The 17,518-nt window shown below is 39.3% G+C and overlaps 1 protein-coding gene across 1 annotated transcript; it reads right to left on the reverse strand.

Moving 5' to 3' along the window:
- Positions 1–1,493: 1,493 nt before the first annotated feature.
- Positions 1,494–15,243, reverse strand: papss1 (3'-phosphoadenosine 5'-phosphosulfate synthase 1). Its single transcript, XM_087806975.1, has 12 exons — positions 15,002–15,243; positions 13,617–13,731; positions 13,285–13,520; positions 12,361–12,499; positions 9,902–10,020; positions 9,697–9,810; positions 9,517–9,628; positions 8,819–9,024; positions 6,837–6,972; positions 6,070–6,338; positions 4,715–4,944; positions 1,494–2,289 (listed from the first exon to the last, which is right to left on the reverse strand). The coding sequence occupies exons 1-12, from the start codon at positions 15,053–15,055 to the stop codon at positions 2,151–2,153; spliced, it is 1,869 nt and encodes a 622-aa protein (XP_087663101.1). The 5' UTR covers positions 15,056–15,243; the 3' UTR covers positions 1,494–2,150.
- Positions 15,244–17,518: the final 2,275 nt, after the last annotated feature.

The raw sequence follows: 17,518 nt of genomic DNA on the forward strand, positions 1-17,518 counted from the left end.
CTTCTATTCTCGTAGTATTACTCTTCTATTCTCGTAGAATTCCTCTTCAATTCTCGTAGTATTCCTCTTCTATTCTCGTAGTATTACTCTTCTATTCTCGTAGAATTCCTCTTCTATTCTCCTAGTATTACTCTTCTATTCTCGTAGAATTCCTCTTCTATTCTCCTAGTATTACTCTTCTATTCTCGTAGAATTCCTCTTCTATTCTCGTAGTATTACTCTTCTATTCTCGTAGAATTCCTCTTCTATTCTCCTAGTATTACTCTTCTATTCTCGTAGTATTCCTCTTCTATTCTCGTAGTATTACTCTTCTATTCTCGTAGAATTCCTCTTCTATTCTCGTAGTATTACTCTTCTATTCTCGTAGAATTCCTCTTCTATTCTCCTAGTATTACTCTTCTTTTCTCCTAGTATTACTCTTCTATTCTCCTAGTATTACTGGGCAACCTTCGTAGTATTACTGAGCGACTCATTGTTTTACTCTTCTATACTCATAGTATTACTTGTCTATTCTCGTAAAATAACTCTTTTATCCTTCTAGTATTACTCTTCTATTCTCGTAGTATTACTCATAGTATATTCTCTTTTCGTATGGGCTCAGAACATGATAGTGGGGGAAGAGATAAAACTTGTACCAGTCATTTATTTGCCTCAACGTTTATTATTTGAGATTTAATAATAAACCATGTAGACGTGTTGTTTCCCCGTCCTGTTCTTGGGATGGATTCTGTCGAGTCACGGTCCACATTACGACTCTCGTGTGAGGTCGAGTATCGAGCAGTGACTGAGACACGATCAGCTTGAAGGAAAAAAAGGAATTCTTCTCAACTGGAACTGTTGTGTGAGAAGTCAGCTTAGGTGGCTGAGACGTCTTGTCCACGATAAACGTCTGCACGGTGAGAGATGGAACAAGTGCTGCAAAAATAATCTTCAGCTACAAAAGAACACAACTGTTTGAAGTAGTGCTAAGTTCCCATTGTGATTGCCATTTGAGATTCAACAAGATCTGCTGACAGGTTGAAAAAAATAACTGCTGGCAATTACATGTCATGAGAGAGAGAAAAAAAAGCATCGCGGCGACTATTCGACGGAGCCGCTCCTCCTGCTTCAGCCCTAAATGTTGCACTTTCTCCTGCATCTGGAAGCCAGCTGCTGCGCCGGGCCCTCCTTTACACTCGGGGAGTGTGTCCACGACTGATTGGGGTCACTAGAGGGTCCGATCCAACACACAGCTGATTGACCAACAGGGAGGTCACACATGCCACGGAAACTCAATCTTCGCGAGTGTTAACGGAGGAGATCAGACGAATGGTGACGCAGGAATCTCGCATCTCTCATTCTTTTTTCTCCATCTGAAGGGCATCCTTCACAGGCAGCAGGAGAAGTTCTAAGTAGGTGATGGTGATCACTTCTCTTCTAAAGCCATATGCTCGAGTGGTCACCGAGTGAAACGCAGGAGGAGAAGAAGAAATATGTTTGAAAGAAAACAATCGTTTGATACAAATGGTTTATTGGACAAGGAAGAATTCAAGGTGGCTCAATGGATGGAAAAATCCACTCTTCCAAGATCTCCTAATATATATATTTATATTATTTATGGACCGGCAGAGGGAGGAGACGCAAACTAAAAGCCGTCCAAACAAGTTCGGTATGACAAGAAGAAACAGTTAATACCAGCACTATTGTTAAAAACATGGTAAAAAATAAATACAAAATGAAAGAGTTAAAATTAGCATGACCAAAAAAAAAAACAATGAAAACATTCTGTACCACTTTAATCCAGGGGGAAGTTGTTTTGTGCACGATTGATCCACCACAACGGCAATAGAACCGGGACAGAAAGAGCGAGTCATCATAATCCATCACGTTTTCGAGACAAAAGGCACTCAGAGTTCACGTCAATTTCAGCATAGTTAGGAGGGGGACGCACGAAAGTGCAGCACAAGGTATTAAAAACGGTAATCCAACTCTGTGCTTGTCGCTAATTCAAAGTACAGAACGTTTCGTTAAAGCTCAGAGTTGTGTGAAGAACAAACGGAGTGAGTAACAGGTAAAAGTAACAAAGAGGATCTTCAAAGAGCTAAATGGTCCCAACATTCACCCAAACTATTTGTTGTGTTCCCATTTCTCACGAGCCTTCCGAGAGACACTCAGGCCTTCTCCAGTGACTTGTAGTACTCCTTCAGCACCGCCCAGGCCTTTGGGGCCATGAAGCCATCGGGAGGGTTGAGCCCCTCGCGGGCCATCTTACGCATCCGTGTGCCCGAGATGAAGTCGTAGTCTTGATGCCTAAGAAACGGGCGAGAAAAGAGGTTAAACCTCCGAGTTACGTTTTCAGCCCTTCGTGCCATCATGTCCCAAAACTCATGACCTCGGGTGGATGGAAACTAATCGGGAAAATGCCTCGTGGTGACAGTGCGGCGAAGAGATCCCATTACTGCGCCTGTCTCTTCGGCTTTCTAATTAATCTCTCGTCACCCGGCGCTGCCAGATTTCACGGTGGAGGAAAAGGTCAACAATAATGGGATTTTAAAAGCAATGAAAGCCTTATTTTTCTAGAGAATTGTTTCCTTTCTACAACACAGGTTTCAAGGAAGTGTTTAACAGGTGTTAACGGTTAATAAATTGACATGTGGTCATTGTGTAACCTCAGTTTAAGCACAGCAATTTTGATTGGTTAAATAATATTTTTAACCAATTAAAATGCATGTACTTAAACTAAATAAAAGTTGCCATTTAAGAAGATATACACATATACATCCCTCCCCAGATGCAACACTAATAGACTCAGGGACTCATTCATTTCTCGTGCTATTAAATTGTTTAATTCTGGGTTTGGGGGCAGGAGTGGAGTGAAAAGATGATATATTTCATATATATTATGAAACTTGCTGTACTGTACTGGAGACCCAATTCCCTGAAGGAGATCTCCAGAGGGATTAATAAAGTTCTATCTATCCATCCATCCATCCATCCATCCATCCATCCATCCATCCCATCCATAGTATATAGCCAAGTTGAATTTAATATTTTAAAAAGACTTTGAGATTTAAATGGAAACGTATTGCCTTAAAAGTTGACATCCATCCATCTATATACATGTTTGGATTACATTTTAAGGTCACCCGGGCAGTAGTACAGTCAAAATGTTAAGATGATATATATTTTTTCTACATATAATAAAGTCGTGTGTGATTCATGTCACTAACTGACGGAAAAAAAAACATGGAATTCCTAAAAACACTGGTTTTGTCAGTACAATGTCATTGATAATGATGTGAGAACTTAAATAGTTAATATAATTTAAACCATGTTTGGATATCATCTGTTATATTGAACTTTTATCATCCATTTTCCTTCTTATCATTTCATTCTTTCATCTCAAAAGAATGTAACTCCAGTTGTACTAGACCAAGTACATGGGTGGTCAAATAATTCTTTCCATCACTTTGGTTTCGGAGACGTCACATGCACTCTTTAAAGCACCTGTTAAATAGAGTTTTCCTTTTGGGAGGTTTTTTTTTTTGAAAGCATGTACCACTGTGAAATAGATTTTACAAAGAAAGAGTGCAAACAATCTCTGGAAACTATTTGTGAAAGTCCAAGTTGGGCCTGGATAAAGTCACGCTGCTGCAAATTCCACCCACTCTTCCTTTTTTTGGATGAAGGACTGGAAAAATTAAGTATGTAACAAAGCTTCTTTCCAATAATCAGATTTCCATTTTACTAAATATTTTTATACCATGGTTGAAGGTACTTTTAAGGGAAGCCTTTTCCCCCCACTCTGAAAAGACTGACATATTCCCACTGTTCCGACTTTAAATCTTAGGGAATATTTTCTGGAACATTGAGACAATGTGCTGGAGAGCACTCTACACGTGCGACTGCTGGGGCGAACCATCTCAAGGGCAGGAACTGTCAACATCTCCAACAAGGCAAGAGTGCATCTGATAAACGGAGAGGATTGTTTTAATATATTGGGGTTTGAGCAGCTGCAGGCAAAATTCTTTGGAGACTGAGTCTATAAAATGGCAAATTAGAAACATGTGAACCATTAGACTCAGGAGTGAGGGCACAGGGAACAGATGCCTCTCGGAGTTCAGAGCGAGTCAATCTCCGAATCTACCGACGCTTGCCAAAACAAACCGATATAATTGTTTAAAGAGCAACTAATGTGTTGATTTAAGTACGTCTTAAATTGATCTTGAATTCTATTGTATCATCAGTGTCTGTTTGTACAAAACTAGCTTTTCATTTAATGAAATATCTTTAAACCTTGCCCACTGAAAACAGTTTTTCTGGAGATTAAATATTGTTGACCATAACTACATCCACTCTGCTGCTATTGGTCAAGGATAGTCACCGCACATCATCAATCCTAGTGGTCTCCACCTCCAAGGTACTCGATATATAAACAAAGAGGGGCGTGATTACAGCTGGCTGGAGGAGGAATGAAGACATTGTCATGTCATAATGGAATCCGCTCTCGTAACCTCTTGTTCGCCCAGACTTCATGCGATAGAGAACTTTATAAAGAAAGACTTCAAAACATGGTCATGATGAGAGACTTACTGCATCTTGGAGAGGAAGACTTCCACATTTGAAACGTGCGAGTGAGTCAGGAAAGTTTTTAAATTAGTTTCCCATTAATCTCTAACTTTTGAGGAAAAATGTAATAAATCGGACAAATCAAGAAGTTAACACGAGTACTCACTTGGACTGGTCGTAGAAGTCCATCGCTTTCTTCACCTTGTTGTACGCGGCGACCTTGAAGGGCACAATCTCCAGGGTGATGAGGCCCGGAGCCATGGTGAGGACCTTGGCCCCGTGAGTGGGCTCATAGAGGTCCTTTCCTGTGGCAGGGTGGGGCATCCCGGCTGGGTCGCGGCCCACGATATAGAAGTTCGCGCCGGCCACCATTCTGGCTCTGCAGTGCCATTGTACCTGCGGGCGACATCCGGAGGTAGTTACTTAAGAGGAACCCCGGTGATTAATAGAGTTGACCCTTCATTTTTCAGTTTCTGGGTAAAAAGGAAATTCTATCTGTCATCAAGTCCCCTCTGCGCCGGACCTTTTGGTCACGCTCATGGTCCGGATCAGGCGTCGCCTCGGCCTGTACGTCTTGTTCAATCCTTCATGTCAGGACGCTGCGCAGGTCTGACGACACAGATGTTGTGCATTGACCTCACTCAACGTTTGTCTTTCAATAGTTACTTCCTTTTGGATTCTTTACCACGTACACGACTTTTGCATGAACATATTTTTGAAGATAGCAATCTGAACCGTCCCATGAATACTTCGTTGAAAAGACAAATGGAAACATTTTTATCATCCTTTGATTTTAAAGGCCTATGACACGATCTGTCATGACATGAGTAGAAGAGTTTTAAACCACATGCACTTGGTTTTTTCAATCTGCTCTCAATATCTCTACAGTGTGCGATGATCTTAGTCACTGATTAAAAGACCCTCAATGAGGGTAAAATAAAACCTCTCAAGATGAAACGATGACGTCCCGTCAAGATTGGGTTCTTGGAGTTTACGTGTCATGGGGGTCTTGCTCACGAGTGAGGGAAAGAAGGACTGTGACATCACGAGTCTCTGCATCGTCGTGCTGAAGAAAGAGCTGAGCCAAAAGACAAAGATCTCCATTAACTGGTCCATCTATGATCTTACTCTCATCTAAGAACTACCCAAATGCCTCGTCTCTGCCATAGTGATACAGGGGAGGAGCTCCGTCATTCAGGAGAGACTCAAAGTAGAATGACTGCTCCATCACCTGACCAGGAGCCAGTTCAGGGTCAGCCACCTTTTTTAGGTTTCTCTTTGGAGACCCAGGACATGTTGGTGAGACTATATCTTCCACTTTTTCTGAGAACTTTCACCCAGAATAACTGGAAGAGGTTTCTGGGGAGAGGAGAGTCCAGACCTCTTTGCTGCCCCCACGACTTAACCTCTGGTGAGCAGTAGAAGATTTTTGAATGGATTTCACCGTAATAAAAAATGTATTTGGCATAAACATACTACAAAAAACAACATTCGAGTCTGCTGGTAACAACCCGGCATTACCTCGGTGGGGCCGGCATACATCATGGGCGAGGGAAAGATGGCGACGATGGTCGTGTCGGGGTTCAGGACTCCCTCCTCCAGCACGGCGGCGTGCTGCTTCATCCGCCAGGGCAGCGGCACGTCGTCGTCTTTGGTCCAGCCCCCGAGGGGGTGGAGGAGCAGCACCGGCCGGCGGTATCCTCGCTCGATCAGACGCTTGTGCGTGTCCTGCATGAGGAGAGCGTGGCCGTTGTGGACCGGGTTGCGCAGTTGGAAGGCGAACACCGCATCTGAAACCAAGAGAGTTCATGAGACAAACGAGGACTTTCACCGAGATACGCAGCTAACTGGATGGTGAGACACGCTAACCAAGACTTTAGCTAGCTCTGACTTAAGTTGCATTTAATTAATTTTACATAAATAATTAACGATTAGCTCCAAGTTAACCTTCTTACTCAGGGCTCATGATCTCTGTACGCTTATGACAGAGTATTAACTGGAGGTTACACGTATCGTCACTTGTCTGGAACGTTTAAAGATCTGTTTTTGGAAACTTCTTCTGACTCAAGTATGTCAGATCTGTGAGCTTTGTACATTTTCACCTTGTCTTATCTTGTCTTTAAAAAGAAAAAAAAAGGATTTGGACAGGTCTGCTGAAAGGTTTCTGTGCAAAACGAAGACAAAGTAGGAGCAGAGCAAAGAAAAAACAACAAAAAAAAACAGACAATTCGTTTCTCACACTGCCGGCTTGAATTATATCCCTCCCGAAAAAAATTCTGGCTTCGCACCTGCATTCATCTGCTTGAACTTATGCTTGAGCTCAGTCGGAGTCAGCCTGTACTGGTCGAGTCCATCTTTCCAGTAGATCTTGTCCAGAACTTGCAGGTCTCCGCCGACCAGCCAGTCGCCGCTTTCCAGCACCATCTGCAAGAAGAACCGTTTTGACAGTGAAGATCCAAATATAAGCCAGACTTGACGGTGTGTTCGAAGACTCTGCCAACAACGAAACCAATAAAACTGAACTGCTTTTTTACCGAAACGCCTTCAAGATAAACCTGGAAGTTGATGAGAGAGAAATGAGAAGAAAAATAATTGGCAATAAAGATATAATTAAACAAGCTTTATAGAAGCACAATTATTACTCAATGTGAGTCATATACTGAGAAGATTAAAAATATTTACATGTGTAATATATATAGTTCTTGTTATGCTTCTAGGGACATTTTTCAAGCAATCGTGATCCAATAGCCTTTTACGACTATTAAAAGTCTGTAAGAAAAATCTCTTTGTGCTGAGGTCTGTTTGATTTAAATATAATACAAAATGACAATTTTAAACATGCAAAGCAATGAAGCAGAAGCAGAACGAGACATCAACAGGAGGAGGTCAAACAAAAAGCCTCAAATTCAACCGGAAGTTTTCAGTACTTCCAAAGATGCTGCTTTTGATTTACGAGAAATGTTTACATTTCCTGTATCTGTCTCAATTTTTACTGACTCTCAGAATCAATTATATCTTATCACATAACGGTTTCTATAAAGTTACATTTCTAGATTTGAGTATTATGGCTCTATTGTTTACATTTGGTAAGATTCAAAACATGCGAGGCATTTGTTACTGGACTGCAAAGAAAAAATAAATTCTATTATTCCTCTTCTATTGATCATTACCGTCTGGAGGATGATTTGTTTTGGAAAAAGATTGTTAGTTTTCAGTAAGTTACACTAGCCTGTGATGCTCCTTTCTGTCAAGTTTACTCAAAAATAAACGACAGAAATGAGTTAAACACAAACCTCTGATACGATTAATATTCACTATATTTATCTGAAGGTCTGTACGTGAATATAATGCCGTCATTAAAGCCGTGTTCACTTGTGCTCTTTTACAACTGCACGAGGGAAACCCACTCTGAGCAAATAAACATTTTCCACACCATAAGTTCCGGGTGAGGGGCGCCTGCATGACTGACGGACAGGTAAACAGGAAAAGGTGGATTTAAACAAATTACGTGAAGCACATTGCAAAGAGGCCTTAAAGTCACTGCTACCAGAATGGAGGTGTGTTGAAAGACTGACTCCGGTATAGAGCTTAAAAAACACACTTTTGTATACACACACTTCCCCTACAATGACAGACACCCTAATCACAGCAAGCTGAGCACACACACTCTGCTGCGACAAGTCAGAGTGAATGAAGAACGACAGTTGTGGCTTAAAAGCATCCCGCATTTTTGGAACATCATTATCGGCACATGAAGGATTTAACAAGTAGTTTGCATGCAGAGTGTATTCGTCTACTAAGCTGCCAAAGATGAAGTCGGAATTGCATATGGCCAAAACATTTTTTGCAGAAAAGAAATGGAATCGAATCCCAGATCATGCGCTTTATTTATCCAAATGGCCAAAGTCCAAGAAAACAACTCACAAATTAACCACAGGTGAATCGAGCTAATTCCACTGAGCTACCCAGGATCATGCCTGAACCTTATCTCACCACGGAGTCTACCTGACTCCCTGAGCGCTTAATAGGACGCAGATGCAAGCGATCTGTGTGTTCCACTGAGAGGAACAATCTTGGACCGAGAGGAAAAGAGTGGGAATCCAAATCCAACACTTGCAGGACAAAGCTGAAGCATAAGATAAGCTTGGCAATCAACTCCCCACTTTCCACAAGTCAAATTAAAAGGAACAAATCCATCCCAGGTCGATTAAATCACACACATGGAGACATTAGACGTGTAGCTTTTTTTTTAGGATTTAGAACCACTGACCTTAATGTGGGGATGGTCCTTGCAAGTGGTGCCCCACTGGCGGGCACAGCGCTCCTCTTTGCGATGCTCGTAGAACTCGGGGTTCCGGAGAATAGCGACGCGTCGGCCTTCGTAAACCAGGGCCATAGCAGTAACTCCATCCAGACGCTCCTTATCAGCGGCAGACACAGGCAACACTATTGGCACCGAGAGGTTGATCACACCGCCTGAAAGAGAGATATAAAAGCGGAGGTCCTAGAGGAGTTAAAATTTAAAAATACCCAATTTCAAAATATCTCGATTGGCTTTCTAGCAAAATTGTAACTTGTGTTTTGTTAGGTTGAAACAAGGGGGGAAAGTTGGTGACTCTTTTGCCCCCATTTCTCCACTAGTGTGTTTGAAATGAACAAGTACCAAACAATGGAAATAGATGAGCGTGAGAGATGGTATATTTATCATGTACTACAAGCACAAACATTTATGATACTTGTACATTAAGTTTACCTATGTATGCTCCCAAGTTACCCGTTGGTCTAATCCTTTCCTTAGGTCACCTGTGCAGCCGTTATTATTATTGTGTAATATTATGATTTTGTCAAATTAAACATCATTAATATCAAGAGGTTTTAAACAGTGAGCTACGATTCCCTGTAGAGAGCCTTTCGATGAACAATTGTCTCCATCTAGTGGCCGTTCTTAGTATTGGGTTAACAGCTCACCATCCAGCAGACAGTCGAAGTGAAGGCACTGGAGAAACTCTCGCTCTCTCATGAACCCATTTAGAGGAGTCGCCCAGCCTTCAGCCAGAACCTGCACCCACTGCATGTCCACCTGTAAGACACCAGATCGTTGAACACATCTGGACCTGCGTTAACTTTAATAAAGTTCTAAAGAAGCACCTTTCCGATTTGTACAGCGGGTAGAGTCTCTGCGTCCGCTTTAGCGAGGTCCAGTTTGTTCTCGTGAACATAGAGCTCTTTCACTTCATAGGAGGCGTCCACTGGCACAATATCCTTTAAATATAAATCAATAATGCCAGGTTCAGTGCTTCTCAATAGAACGTACGCCACAGTATTAATGAAGCTCATAAAAACCACGTATTACCTTCTCCTGAAGTAGGTCAATGAGCTGCTGTATGCACTCGTTCACACTGCAGGAGTCCGTCTTCAGAACAAGTTCAGGAGATTCGGGTTTTTCATACTCCGAGTCAATGCCCGTGAAACCTATGGAAAGGTTTATTGTAAACAGATGTGTTACAAAGTTAATCAACAATAGAGATGCATGAATATTGATAAGGAAGGACTGACTTTAATCGATATTCAACAGCAATGCATCGATCGAAAAAAATGTTCATACAGTATATATATATATACACATATATATACATATATATATATATATATATATATATATATATATATACATACATACGTACATACATACATACATACATATATATACATACATATATATATATATATATATATATATATATCCCTTCCTAATTGTATTTTATTTTTATCATAAATATTTGATTTTTTAATTATATTATACATTTCATTATATACAGTCATTATGTCTGCAGCTAAAGGAACCATTCAATCCTGCAAGATCCCGGTGATGACTGAGGACAAGAGGATACAGTCGACCTCCAGCAGCTTTTAAAGCTGATGTTTAGACAAATTTTGGTTCAAAAACAAATGAAAGCAGTTACGACTTTGTCAAGAGTCGTGTGATCTGTTAATTCAGAGAGTCGAGTGTTAAGACAAAACTACAAATATTGTTCCTTCAGTATCACAATATATTGTATCGTTGACCCTGTATCGTGATCAGGGCTGCAACAAACGAATAATGAAATACTCAACTAGTCACCAACTAGCATTGACTTGAATTGTCATATCATTGTTTTAATATATTTTAATAATATTAATTAAGATGGTACTTCAATAAACAATGCATATTTTTGGAACATTGCTCCTTATAGGCTTTCTCTAACAAAAATGTTTTTTTTTTTTTAATTAAAAAATAAATAATCAAATATTAGCAGAACTTCTGCTTTTGCAGAGCAGGCTCTGTTGGGATTTAACCACGACAGTGTAGGTCGATATTAGGGCTGTGTATTGGCTAGAATCTGGCGATACAATCACGATACATGTGTGACAATAAGATAAAGTGCTTCATAAAATATGAACAAAAAATAAACAATGAAGTGCATTATCAGTCTCAAACAACCTGGAGCAACATTCAATATCCAGTATCTGTCAGTGTTTTTTTTTTAACTTTATATTTTGTTTTAAAGCCAAAATGAGTCCAAACATCAGCTTTAAAATATGCTAGACTCTGGTGCATCCTTTCTTTTTCAGTCATTGCTGCCTTTCGACAGTTTTGTTGTCACTTTGGCATGGAGGAAATGGGGAATGCTGCCATCTAGTGGCCGGAGGTTTAAATTGCACCACACATGAACACTGAATACGTGTCAAATGTAAAATAAAACAGTAAATTGTTTGTCTTTTATATACTATTGAAATATAGACTCTAGAAAAACTTTTAATTAAAATAAAAGGTAAATAAAAATCGATACAGCGCTATTGACTATTGATACAGTATTGGGAACAAACATATTGCTATATATTTACATTTTCTTACACCTCTAGTTGATATGGATATTCAGTTTCATCAGGTAAAGATGAGAACTTCAATCCAGTATTGCAGGCACTACAATAATGCTGACATTGTAGAGCGTGAAAAGAAGTGGTTTATGTGATAAAATAGCTCAGTAACATGAAGTGTTACTAGAAACGTATCTAAAAATGAACATTTAAAGAGCACAGAGCATATAGACAGGCCAGTGAAGATAACAAAATATACGATACTGCAGAAAAAGTGAACACAAGTCGTTTTTGCACCGGTCGATACCGAGTGAAAACCACAGCTGATTAGAGAACATGAACAATATTAAAGGATCATTAAACTCGCCTCTGATCTATTTTTGTATATTTTAGTAGCGTCTTTCCTGTTCTCAATGGCAGTTACGTCATTTACGTACGTTGCCAGTCTGCAGTGAGGGGGAGTCTCAACAGGCACTCTTTGTCAGATTGCAGGAATAATATTTAAAATACTTACATCATGCAAAACATTAAAACTCTCTTTTGAAGACAAGATAGTTATGAAATTAATATTCAAGCCTTAACGTTTTATTTAGTGAATTTACTAGCTCAACGACATTCCAACGAAGGGCAGATTATTTGGAAACTCTCCTGACAAACGTTCGATCACAGCAGAGAGGGTGTGGTTATGGTAAACAAGATTTTATCTCCAGATAACTAGTGTTTTCAGTGGGCGGGTCTTAAGACCATTTTCTAATGTCATCAGTGACAAAACTGACAGTAATAACAAAAGCATATCTAACATCAATAAAATGAATAGTAAGAAAAAATTGATGACAAGTGAAAATATGAGACTACAAAAAAGAATAATATAATAATAATTAGTATTATTACTTTGTAGATGATTTAAAACTAAATTAAACTATAAAAGAAATGTTTCACAAATCGCTAAATTACCTCTGATTTCTCCGGCTCTGGCCTTCTTGTAAAGGCCCTTCACGTCCCTCTGCTCGCACACGTCCAGCGGTGCGTCCACGAACACCTCGAAGAACGGCAGCCCTGCAGCCTCGTGGATCTTCCTGGCGTTGAGGCGATCCTGACGAAAGAAACACATCCCATCTTAGTTGCAATACACAATGATTCCACCATTGGATAGCGCCATTACTGTATTATTCTACATTAAACAACCAGTTTTCTTCGTAAAAATTCTGCTTTCCTGCGAGAGAAACTCAACTACCGTATTTTCCGGACTATAAGTCGCAGTTTTTTTTAATAGTTTTGCCGGGGGTGCGACTTATACTCTGGAGCGACTTATGTGTGAAATTATTAACACATTATTACCGGTCTATCATTTCACATGTTATTTTCACATAAACCGCAAGAGGGCGCTCTAGGCCTGTGTTGATAATTTCGACGTAGAAGAGGAAGCGCCGCATCTTCTACCTCCCGAATTACGGGAGTTGTTTAAAAGTGACACCGAGGATGAAGATTTCATTGGATTTTAGTTATTTGGAGTTACACAGATGGTTTGGTAAACTTCTTAGCATGTTATTTATGCTATAGTTATCTGAATAAGTCTTAATATGTTATGTTAACATACCAGGCACGTTCTCAGTCGTGTCATGTAACGTAAGCATACCGTATTATTCAGCCTGTTGTTGCCTCGATTCTATTTTTATTTTAAATTGCCTTTCAAGATGACATGTCTGTTCTTGGTGTTGCATTTTATCAAATACATTTCCCCCAAAAATGCGACTTATACTCCAGTGCGACTTATATATGTTTTTTCCTTCTTTATTATGCATTTTATGTCTGGTGCGACTTGTACTCCCGAGCCACTTATAGTCCAGGGAAATACGGTACGTTTCTCCCGTCACTCACCTGGCTGTAGGGGGAGATGAAGCTGGCGATGCAAACCAGCCCGGCGTCCGCAAACAAACGGGCGACTTCGGCGATTCTCCGAATGTTCTCCTCCCGATCCTGAGGACTGAAGCCCAGGTTCTTATTCAGACCCTGGCGGATGTTGTCGCCGTCCAGGGTGTAGCAGGGAATGCCGTGACAGACCAGGTACTCCTCCAGGGCCATGCTCACGGTGGTCTTCCCGGCACCAGACAAACCTCAAGGCAAAAAAAAAGGAAATATCAGAGAATGTTTATGACCTTTAAACAAAAAAAGCGTGGTTGTTTTTTATCTAAATTCGTGTTAAAACATACCACTGAGCCAGACCGTGCATCCTCTGAAACCTCCTCTCGTGCCCACAACCTGACCTCGCTTGTTCCTGCTGACGTGGTGGGCTTGATAGGTGACATTGGTGGCACGTTGCTTTCCCTGTAACAGATCCATATTAGAGACATGCCAGTGGAAAAAGTATGACACGCAAAACCAATTTTAAATATTATTAATATTATATATTAAAAAATATCTCTTAAGACGTTTTATTTGTTCAGGCTTTTCCTTGATTTTCTGGAACTCCTGTTGTGTTATCAGTTTTATCTTGACCTTTAAAGTATATACTTTATTGAATATTGTTTTGATTGTTTAAACGCTTTGTGACCCTGGTCTAGAAAAGCGCTATACAAATAAAAATTACTTACTTACTTATATTGTGGTACGGTTGCGTTCTTCTTTTTTTTTTTACCAGAAAGATGCGTACGTCGCTTTAGAGATCGGAAATGTGTTTCGTCTCAATATTGCTCTGAAATATTTTTTAAAATAATAAATGTAATTTAGTTTAAGCAATGGCAAACTTAACATTAAGGCTCACAGCAAGAAGGTTGCTGGTTCGATTCCAGGCCGAGGGTGTTCCCTGGGTTTACTCCGGTTTCCTCCCACAGTCCAAAAAACATAACGAGATTAATTGATAACTTTGGGAAATTGTAAGTAAGTAAGTAAGCAAGTAATTTTTATTTGTATAGCGCTTTTCTAGACCAGGGTCACAAAGCGCTTAAACAATCAAAACAATATTTTATAAAGTTTATACTTTAAAGATCAAGATAAAACTGATAACACAACAGGAGTTCCAGAAAATCAAGGAAAAGCCTGAACAAATAAAAACGAGAGCTAGTCCTGTCCAGGGTGTCCCCTGCCTCTCGCCCTAGGACACTGGGATAGGCTCCAGTCTCCCCACGACCCCGGGATAAAGAAATGAATGAATGAATGAACAGAGCTTAAAGTGATCATGAATCACAAACAATGATGAACCAATTTTTTTTGGTGTTATAAACATGTTTGATCATTTTATTTGTACATCAGTCTTGTGTGATTGACAGCGTCTTACGAGAGAAAAAAAAATCTTTTTTTTGACATATACGTTTACTTTCCTACGTTGTCATTGTTAATGCATGTAAGTACAATATGTTTTAATGGCTGATATCGTGAATTATTTCGATTGTTTTGTAGGATTTAGTAGATTATTTGGGGGTTTTGAGTGAGTGGAACTTTTGAAGTGGTTAAAAGGGAGCGGCTGATCCCTGCTGGAAGAAGAGGAATTTCGACACAAATAAACATGACTAACACAGAAACATTTTTTATCACCAAGAATGTGTTTTTTTAAAGGTCTTGTTGGATGAATGGGATTAACATGTCCGCAGGAACTCACCCAGCTCTCGGCCGCGTTGTTCAGCTTCGGCTTCTTGTTAGAGTTCGTCTCCATGGCGGCCGCTGGTCCACACCCGGAACTACAACAACCGTTTCTTCTCGAGGTCTTGTGGTTCGGGGTGAAGAGAGAGGGTCCAGAACCGCGAACCTCGTCTGTGTTTTTTTTTTTTCACTGCGGGTTTACCGACCCCGGCGAGCGGAGGAGACACTGAAGCCGAGAGAAGAACCGTTTCCTCTCCGACGTGCGCGTCATCAGTAACGTGATGACGTATTTCCTTAGTGGGCGAGTAACGGAATGCAGTTTATCTTGTTTAATTTTTTTAATTTACTTTTCACATGGATATTAAACGTGTATTTTTTGCTTCTATGTTGACTTCATTATTTCGTGACAGACGCTTTTAAAGAATCTAATCATTTAGATGCAATTTGTTTGTACGATAATGCTTCAATATTCAACAGCACTGTATCGAAAAAAAAAAAAAAAAATCACAATCTCACAATTTATATCAATATAAAAGATTTATATAACCTCAAAGAATATATTTATATGTATATACAGTGGCTTGCAAAAGTATTCATTCCACATTCTGTCACATTACACGCGACAAACATACATATATTATTATATTATTATTGTAATTTAATGTGAAAAGACCAACACAAAGTATCACACAATTGTGAAGCACAAAGAAAATTATACATGATTTAACAAGTCAATACTTTGTGGAACCGCCTTTTGCGGCAATAACAGCTATTAGGATGTGTCTCTACCAAGCTTTGCACATCTAGAGACGGAGATTTTTGCACATTCTTTTTGTTGCAAAACAGCTCAAGCTCAGTCAGATTAGATGGAGAGCGTTTGTGAACGCCGGTTTCAGATCTCGGAATTTAGACCTGGACTTTGACTGGGCCATTCTAACACATGCATATGGTTTATTTTTAACCATTCCATTGTAGTCCTGGCTTTATGTTTAGGGTCGATGTCCTGCTGGAAGGTGAACCTGCGCCTCAGTCTTTTGCAGACTCCAACAGGTTTCACTTAACGTTTTGCATTTAGGCCAAAAAGTTCAATTTTGGTCTCATCTGACCCGAGCACCACCTTCTTCTGTCTGACATGGTTTCTGGCAAAAGGGACTTCTTATGGTTTTCTTTTAACAATGGCGTTCTTCTTGCCACTCTTCCATAAAGGCCAGATTTGTGAAGTGCACACCCAATAGTTGTCCTGTGGACAGATTCCCCTCTGGGCTGTGGATCTCTACCGTTGGTCCACAGTCAAGTTTAGGTGGACATGTCTTGGTAGGTTTGCAGTCGTGCCATACTCCTTCCATTTCTTTCCATAATGGATTGAACAGAGCTAGGTGAGATGTTCAAAGCTTGGGAAATCTTTTTTTTAGCCTAACCCTGCTTTAAACTTCTCCACAACTTTAGAAGATTCTGAACAATCAAATCAAGTAAACATTAGCAGACTGTCTGCTTCTTTTGCAGAAAAGGCTATGTTGGCCATTAACCCTGAGAATGCTGGTTGATATGGATTATTTATTAATTATACTCCAATGTTGTTTTACATTTGTTGATTATTTGCAGTTAGTCATATTGTTGTAAGTCCAATAATGTAATATTGACTGAAATATAACAGAGAGACAGAAGATTAAACCTTTATATAATTCTTAGACAAACCCAAATACATTTATTAAGATGTCGATTGTATTATATTTAATTGCATTACAATACATTACAATAAAACATGATATCCGGATCACAAATATGATTTATTGAAATTTAATGTATTTTATTTGTGTTGATTCAATATTTACAGTGTATTTCATGTTATGGCCATCCCTTTTTATTTAATTTTATTTATTGTATTTTACTAATCTCTTTTTATTTCATTCATATTGTTTCATTCATTTATTCTGTTATACCATAACAAATAATCCTGTCTTGTGTCATATTTCTGGAATTCATTCTTTTTTTCTGTATTTATTATTTATTTTTATTTCAATATGTATTGTTTTTATTATTTAGTCAACTAGGTTCAATAATATATGGATATATGGTCCGTGTAACTTTTGGTCATTGGATTTTTAATTTAATAGATGTTAAAAATCATTTGTTTTTGGATTCAAATAATGAAAAACGTGCTGCATGTGATATCTGGTAGACTCTGGGACGCGAGCACAAGTTCCTCTCATTTATCCATAACATCCCGATGGATGTGACCTCATTCTCATTTCACCAACTAAAAGGACACACGCAAACAATCATGAGGATTAATACACTTTTTGTAAATTTTAGATTTTAGTGTGTTTCCCTAACATTACGTCAATCTCCTTCTTCTTTGGTCCTGCCAAACCTGAAATTCACTCTCTGGCACAGCCAGAATCTTTCGTGCATTTTGTTTCCAGTAACGGGACCCTTTGGGACAGAAATAACAATTAAAAAACATTATTTATATCATGAACCAATTAATATGTTACAATAACAATCTTATTAACACAAAAAACAATCTTAAACTTAT

Source organism: Callionymus lyra, chromosome 1 (assembly GCF_982586985.1).
Source record: "Callionymus lyra chromosome 1, fCalLyr1.hap1.1, whole genome shotgun sequence".
Taxonomy (NCBI): domain Eukaryota; kingdom Metazoa; phylum Chordata; class Actinopteri; order Syngnathiformes; family Callionymidae; genus Callionymus; species Callionymus lyra.

Excerpts from the sequence above, each read along its gene's own strand:
- papss1 (XM_087806975.1), bottom strand. The coding sequence starts at position 15,055 with ATGGAGACGAACTCTAACAAGAAGCCGAAGCTGAACAACGCGGCCGAG. Across the intron at positions 9,025-9,516 it reads CTTCGACTGTCTGCTGGATG|GCGGTGTGATCAACCTCTCG; the intron begins GTGAGCTGTTAA and ends TCTCTCTTTCAG. Across the intron at positions 6,339-6,836 it reads GTTCAAGCAGATGAATGCAG|ATGCGGTGTTCGCCTTCCAA; the intron begins GTGCGAAGCCAG and ends TCTTGGTTTCAG.